The 8,507-nt window shown below is 38.8% G+C and overlaps 1 protein-coding gene across 1 annotated transcript in view; it reads right to left on the minus strand.

Annotated features, from left to right (window-relative positions):
* LOC133543195 (cytochrome P450 27C1) overlaps positions 1-5,255 on the minus strand; it is a 61,481-nt gene extending 56,226 nt beyond the window's left edge. Inside the window, exon 1 of the mRNA XM_061887705.1 lies at positions 4,839-5,255. Coding sequence (XP_061743689.1) covers positions 4,839-5,114 — 276 coding nt within the window. The 5' untranslated portion in view covers positions 5,115-5,255. The remainder of the gene's footprint in view (positions 1-4,838) is intronic.
* Between the last annotated feature and the right edge of the window lie 3,252 nt (positions 5,256-8,507).

Consider the following 8,507-nt stretch of genomic DNA (forward strand, 5'->3'; position numbering starts at 1 on the left):
GGCCGTCTGCATGCCTGGGAGAACGAAATCCGCATCACCATGCGACCAGGCCGTTACAGGACCCTCGTTACAAATCAATTTCACAAATCATTTTTATACTTTTTAAATTAAAATTGAATCAAATTTGCTCACAAACTATTTATTTTTAATCAATTAATTGTATTTAAAAAATGTTGTAGTGAAAAAACAATACATTCAACATACTCCTATCAGAGGGCCAGCACTAAATAGTAAATTTATTTGTAAAAAAAAATGTTTAAAGTATAAAAATTGTTACATTTAAAAAAAAAAAATGTTTCCGGGGGGTGGAGGGTGTCCCTCAAAATCAAATTCCGCGTAGGGCCCCGTTTAAGCCAGGGCCGCCCTTGTCTGGCACGCTTTTACGCAAAGTCCTGTTCCTTTTTACGCACTGAAAACTTTTTTTTTTCAGGCAAATTGATGCATTTTTAATCTTTTTTGTTACAGATTAAAAAAACAAGTTAATTAAGTTATTTTTGGGTTGAATCTTTCTTAGATCTTTATTTTTTTCTTTTTTGTTTTCTTTCATGTTAATGATGATGCAATGTTATGCAGAGGCGTACGTACAACAAATTGATAGACAAATGATACTATTTAATGTTTATAATCCTATTATTGTTCCTCTTAGGACAGGGGTGTCCAAAGTGCAGCCCGCGGGCCAAATGCGGCTCAGGGATATTGCATTAATTTCAAATGTATAACATTTTAAATACATTTTTACTCAAACTCGTGGACAAAATTTGTTTTTCCTGGTCAATGACTTTTTATGTTTGGAATGTGCAGCATCTATTTATGCAAATGTGCAGCATTTCTTAATGCAAATAACCTTTCCTAGTCATGGTGCAAAAAAGAAAAAAAAATGAAAAAATCCACTCAATACAAAATGTAAACAGACAAGGTCACTGAACTTTGTGGATAATTTGGAAAAAAAAAAAATTCCAATCATCATAAAAATAAAAATAAATTACACCCATCAATTACAAAGCGTGATGAGAAAATGACCAGTACTTTTTAGGGGCGGTATAGTACCGAATATGATTAATTAGTATCGCGGTACTATACTAATACCCTAAAACCCTAACACACACACACACACATACATATATATGTATATATATTTTTTTTAAATGTCGTTGAGGGCCGAAAGTCGACTGCATGTAGAGTAAATATTATATATATATATATATATATATATATATATATATATATATATATATATATATATATATATATATATATATATATATATATATATGTCTTGATTGGATTATCCAGAGAATAGTGCTTGATACCGTGGTAGAGCGCAATATGTAGGTGTGGGAAAAATTACAAGACTACTTCGTCTCCCTCAATCATCAGGAAATCTCCTGATGATTGAGGGAACCCCTCATGAAACAGTTCTGTAGAGACGAAGTAGTCTTGTGATTTTTCCCACACCTACATATATATATATATATATATACATATATATATATATATATATATATATATATATATATATATATATATATATATATATATATATATATATTAATGTATATAGTTTGTCAGAGTTGCCACTGACAGTTGGTTTGTGTTTAGTATTTCCTGTCCTTAGTTCCTGTCGAGTGCTCTTATTTTGGTTCAGCTTCCTGTTTGTCTCCCTGTGTCCTGTTTTCACTCAGCTTCGGCTGATTGGCATCTGGCCACACCTGTTGCCAATCAGCCTGCTCCTATTTGTACCTGCTTTGTCTTGTGTCAGTTGCTGGATCATTGTATTGTCTTGTCGATGTCGCGTCTAGTCGCTCTTCCATCCATCCATTTTCTACCGCTTATTCCCTTTCAGGGTCGCGGGGGGCGCTGGCGCCTATCTCAGCTACAATCGGGCGGAAGGCAGGGTACACCCTGGACAAGTCACCACCTTATCGCAGGGCCAACACAGAGTGATGTGTTATCGCTCCTGTCGCGTCGTACCTTGTCTCTGCAGCGTAGCGGTAAGCTAAATTCAGCTGATGTTTGTAGCTTACTGTTTTTTGTTCCCTGCTTCCGTTTTATTTTTCATTATACAAGTACGACTTCTGTTTGCCTGTTCGCTACCCACTAGCTTCCACGCTAAGCTCCTGTTTGTTATTTCCTAGCTCCAAGGCTAGCTCCTTTTGTTTGATTATCCGCCTCGTGCGTGCTTTGTGTTTGTACCCTTTTGGTTTTGTTTTTGTCTTAGTATTTAATTAAATCATGTGTTCACATTCCATGCCTGCCTCTGCATCTCTGCATCTTGGGGTTCGACACCAAATAACTGACATAGTTACTCTACATGCAGTCGACTTTCGGCCCTCAACGACGTTTTTTTAGCCCAATGCGGCCCCCAAGTCAAAATGTTTGGACACCCCTGTCTTAGGGGAAGCGTCACAGGAAATAATTCAGAAGCACTGAGCGAATTTTGGAATTTTGTTTGAAAAGGACCCTCATTATAGCGGTATAGCTCGGTTGGGTTGCAGGTTCGATTCCCGCTTGTGCCATCCTAGTTACTGCCGTTGTGTCCTTGGGCAAGAAACTTTACCCACCTGCTCCCAGTGCCACCCACACTGCTTTAAATGTAACTTAGATATTGGGTGTCACTATGTAAAGCGCTTTGAGTCACTTGAGAAAAGTGCTATATAAATATAATTCACTTCATTACAAATACATTTCGCACTTTTCATAAGAAATCCTTTGTATACTTTTTAATGAAAAATTTAATAAAATATGCTCACTAACTAGGGCTTCACGGTGGCAGAGGGGTTAGTGCGTCTGCCTCACAATAAAAAGTTCCTGCAGTCCTGGGTTCAAATCCAGGCTCGGGATCTTTCTGTGTGGAGTTTGCATGTTCTCCCCGTGAATGCGTGGGTTCCCTCCGGGTACTCCGGCTTCCTCCCACCTCCAAAGACATGCACCTGGGGATAGGCCCCTCCCACCTCCAAAGACCTGCACCTGGGGATAGGCCCCTCCCACCTCCAAAGACATGCACCTGGGGATGGGCCCCTCCCACCTCCAAAGACATGCACCTGGGGATAGGCCCCTCCCACCTCCAAAGACATGCACCTGGGGATAGGCCCCTCCCACTTCCAAAGACATGCACCTGGGGATAGGCCCCTCCCACTTCCAAAGACATGCACCTGGGGATAGGCCCCTCCCACTTCCAAAGACCTGCACCTGGGGATAGGCCCCTCCCACCTCCAAAGACATGCACCTGGGGATGGGCCCCTCCCACCTCCAAAGACATGCACCTGGGGATAGGCCCCTCCCACCTCCAAAGACATGCACCTGGGGATAGGCCCCTCCCACTTCCAAAGACATGCACCTGGGGATAGGCCCCTCCCACTTCCAAAGACATGCACCTGGGGATAGGCCCCTCCCACTTCCAAAGACATGCACCTGGGGATAGGCCCCTCCCACTTCCAAAGACATGCACCTGGGGATAGGCCCCTCCCACTTCCAAAGACATGCACCTGGGGATAGGTTGATTGGCAACACTAAATTGGCCCTAGTGTGTGAATGTGAGTGTGAATGTTGTCTGTCTATCTGTGTTGGCCCTGCGATGAGGTGGCGACTTGTCCAGGGTGTACCCCGCCTTCCGCCCGATTGTAGCTGAGACAGGCGCCAGCGCCCCCCGCGACCCCAGAAGGGAATGAGCGGTAGAAAATGGATGGATGGATGGAATTGGCCCTAGTGTTTGAATGTGAGTGTGAATGTTGTCTGTCTATCTGTGTTGGCCCTGCGATGAGGTGGCGACTTGTTCAGGGTGTACCCGCCTTCCGCTCGATTGTAGCTGAGATAGGCGCCAGCGCCCCCCGTGACCCCAAAAAGGGAATAAGCGGTAGAAAATGGATGGATGGATGCTCACTAACTATAAATTTGTAATTAATATTAGTAGACCACCTTGAGAGCTTGGTTCAGGGTTACAATATTTTTTATTTTTCAATAAGTGTCTCAGTTGCTTTCCAGCAATTGTCTTTTTCTCTTTCTTTCTCGCTCACGCTCTGGCTCCAGCCCCAACCCCGTCTCTCCACCTGGCTGCTTCTTCTAAACAGAGCGACAGGTGATTAGATAACAAGGCCCAGGTGGGCAATCTACACACCGGTCGCTGATTTCGAGGCCGGTCCTGGCAACACCCCGCTTCGCTGCAGGCCCGCAGGCCACGCCCCTTCCACAGTTAGCTTCAGAATACCAATGTTATTACAAAGAATAAGAGACCTATTATACTCTAGAAATGTTGGCCTTACTTAAAAATGCACACTTTTAGTTGTGTTCAGTGTTAAAAATATATTATATGGCTCTTACGGGGCGGCATAGCTCGTTTGGTAGAGTGGCCGTGCCAGCAACTTGAGGGTTGCAGGTTCGATTCCCGCTTCCGCCATCCTAGTCACTGCCGTTGTGTCCTTGGGCAAGGCACTTTACCCACCTGCTCCCAGTGCCACCCACACTGCTTTAAATGTAACTTAGATATTGGGTTTCACTATGTAAAGCGCTTTGAGTCACTAGAGAAAAGCGCTATATAAATATAATTCACTTCACTTCACTTATTTAAAAAAATGTTCAAAGATACTGTAAAAGTGCAACTCTTCCTATCAGAGGACCAGCACTAAATAGTAATTGTAAAAAACTTTTTTAAACATATAAAAATAGTTTCATTTAAATAAAAACATCTCGCAGGAGGTTTGGGGGGTTGTGTTTTTTTTTTTCCTTAAAATCAAATCCCGCGTAGGGCCCTGTTTGAACCAGGACCGCCCCTGTCTGACGCGCTTTTACGCAAAGTCCTGTTCCATTTTACGCACCATTTTAAAGCGAGAACAATTCGCTACCTGGATTTGATGGATCCGACTGAAACCGTCCCTCCAGAAGAACTCCAGCAGGTTGGAGGCGGTGCTGGGTCCCGGCATCTCCTTCAAGCTCTTCGCGCTTTTGTCCGCTGCAGCGACCTGAGCCGCCGCCGCCAGGACGTTGCGGGGCGCGCCGTCCTCGTCCGTGGCCGACGGGATCCCGAATGCCGACTTGTGCAAAACCCTGAGCTGCGTGTTGATCCGCTCCACCTGGAAGTTCTTCCTGCAACCGGCAGTGAAATGACTGAAAACCGCCATTGTTGTTGTTGTTGTGCGTCAAAAGCTGGCGGCGCCCTGCACGTGCGCACCGCGTACGCGACTCGAAGCGTCTTGTTGTGTCGGGAGTTTTGGACAAAGTGTGTCTTTTGGGCCCCTCAGGACGTGGAGAGGGTCGGCAAGAAGGAGGGAGAAGTCTGAATAAGGCTTGTGGGCGTTGCTTGGCCCCCCAAATGGGCTGCTGGAGTCACACTTTCATTGGGGGAGATTCTAAAAAAAGGGGGGTGTGGGGGGGGGTGTTATAACAGCGTTACATCACACGCACAGAACATACATCCGCGTGCACAAGCTGATGTACTCAAAAGTCATTTCCTGTGAGCACTTTCTTCATAAATCTCCACTTGTTGACTCATTGCCGGTTTTTCTTCCAAGAAGGCTTTTCAACTTTAAAGGAGGCTTTTTTTTTTTTTTTTTTTGGAAGTGTGTCCCTCACCCACGATCCTTTTTTTTAAGAGAAGAACATGTTTTTTAATGCATTCTTAATCATAAATAACTGTTAGCAAAAGTCAGCTAACAATAGAGGCTCTGTTGTTATGCTCCGCCGCCCGGATCATGTTTTTGGTTGTAGAGTATTTTTGTGTTTTTCCGATCGTTTTGGACTCTTACTGTTCTTAGTTTTTGCACTTCCTTATGTATCTTTTCTCCATGGTTTCTGATTTGTTCCACCTGTCCTTGTTTTCGACGCGCACCTGTGTTTTGACTATTGCTTTAGTATTTAAGCCTGCCTTCGACCTCAGTTCTGTCTTGATTCGTTGTTTGCTCCATGCAACAATCAAGTTGATTTATCTTCGATGTAAATACTTGTGATAAGTTACGCCTTAGCTTCTCGTGCACTCGGCTGTATTCTAAGTTTTAGCTTAACTTACCATGCGTGCGGCACGCCTTTTCTTTTACCGTTTTGTACCAGTGTTCGTTTATTCTTTGTATTAAACCGAGCTCCTACCTGCAAGTCCTGCCTGTCTGGTCTTCGTGTATCTTGGGGTGACTCAACACGCAACCACAATGTGTTTTCAACGTGACATCTATTCCGCCTATAAAGTGCTCTAAAAACTATTAAAAAACTTTGGTCAAAGTTGTATATATATATACTGTCAGTATATGTGTAGTATCTAGCAACATTCATAATAACATGTCATATTTACATATTTTATATACATGCTGTAAGTATATATGTAGTATCTAGTAACATTCATAATAACATGTCATATTTACATATTTTATATACATGCTGTAAGTATATAAGGTATGTAGTATCTAGTAACATTCATAATAACATGTCATATTTATATATTTTATATGCACGCTGTAAGTATATATGTAGTATCTAGTAACATTCATAATAACATGTCATATTTACATATTTTATATACATGCTGTAAGTATATATGTAGTATCTAGTAACATTCATAATAACATGTCATATTTATATATTTTATATACATGCTGTAAGTATATATGTAGTATCTGGTAACATTCATAATAACATGTATATTGACCTATTTTATATACATGCTGTAAGTATATATATATATATATATATATATATATATATATATATATATATATATAGTATCTAGTAACATTCATAATAACATGTCATATTTACCTATTTTATATACACGCTGTAAGTATATATGTAGTATCTAGTAACATTCATAATAACATGTCATATTTACATTTTTTATATACACGCTGAAAGTATATATGTAGTATATAGTAACATTCATAATAACATGTAAGGACAAAGGTTTTTTGGAAGTGTATCTCTATTCCACAATCCTTATGTAAGACAAGAACATGTTTTTTTAATGCATTCTAAATCGTAAATAACTGTTAGCAAAAGTCAGCTAAAAATAAGGGCTCTATTCCACCTATAAAGTGCTCTAAAAACTATTTAAAAAACCTCTATCAAGGTTGTATACACATGCTGTCAGTATATGTGTAGTATCTAGTAACATTCATAATAACATGTCATATTTACATATTTTATATGCACGCTGTAAGTATGTGTAGTATCTAGTAACAATCATAATAACATGTAAGGACAAATCTTTTTTTGGAAGTGTGTCTCCCATCCACAATCCTTATTTAAGACAAAAACATGTTTTTTAATGCATTCTAAATAGTAAATAACTGCTAGCAAAAGTCAGGTAGCAATAGAGGCTCTATTCCACCTATAAAGTGCTCTAAAAACTATTTAAAAAACCTCCATCAAAGTTGTATATACATGCTGTCAGTATATATGTAGTATCTAGTAACATTCATAATAACATGTCATTTACACATTGTATATACATGCTGTAAGTATATTTGTAGTATCTAGTAACATTCATATTTACATATTTTATATACACGCTGTACGTATATAAGTAGTATCTAGTAACATTCATAATATGTAAGGACTAAGCTTTTTTTTAGAAGTGTATCTGTATTCCCCAATCCTTATGTACGACAAGAACATGTTTTTTTAATGCATTCTAAATCGTAAATAACTGTCAGCAAAAGTCAGCTAACAATAGAGGTTTTAATACACCTACAAAGTGCTCTAAAACATATTAAAAAACCTCCATCAAGGTTTTATTTTCATGCTGTCAGTATATTTGTAGTATCAAGTAACATTCATAATAACATGTCATATTTACATATTTTATATACACACTGTAAGTATATGTGTAGTCTCTGGTAACATTCATAATAACGTGTCATATTTACATATTTTATAAACATGCTGTAAGTATGTATGTAGTATCTAGTAACATTCATAATAACATGTCATATTTACATATTTTATATACATGCTGTAAGTATATATGTAGTATCTAGTAACATTCATAATAACATGTTATATTTACATATTTTATATACATTCTGTAAGTATAAATGTAGTATCTAGTAACATTCATAATAACATGTCATATTTACATATTTTATATACATGCTGTAAGTATATATGTAGTATCTAGTAACATTCATAATAACATGTCATATTTACATATTTTATATACATGCTGTAAGTAAATAAATGTAGTATCTAGTAACATTCATAATAACATGTCATATTTACATATTTTATATACATGCTGTAAGTATACATGTAGTATCTAATAACATTCATAATAACATGTCATATTTACATATTTTATATACATGCTGTAAGTATATATGTAGTATCTAGTAACATTCATAATAACATGTAAGGACAAGGTTTATTTGGAAGTGTATTTCTATTCCACAATCCTTCTGTTAGACAAAAACATGTTTTTTATGCATTTTAAATCATAAATAACTGTTAGCAAAAGTCAGCTAACAATCTTAGCAAATAATACATGAATAAGAAGACATAATTAACGTTTTTGAGCAACAAAAAGCATGTTG

The sequence above is a fragment of the Nerophis ophidion genome, linkage group LG25 (genome assembly GCF_033978795.1).
Source record: "Nerophis ophidion isolate RoL-2023_Sa linkage group LG25, RoL_Noph_v1.0, whole genome shotgun sequence".
Classification (NCBI taxonomy): Eukaryota; Metazoa; Chordata; class Actinopteri; order Syngnathiformes; family Syngnathidae; genus Nerophis; species Nerophis ophidion.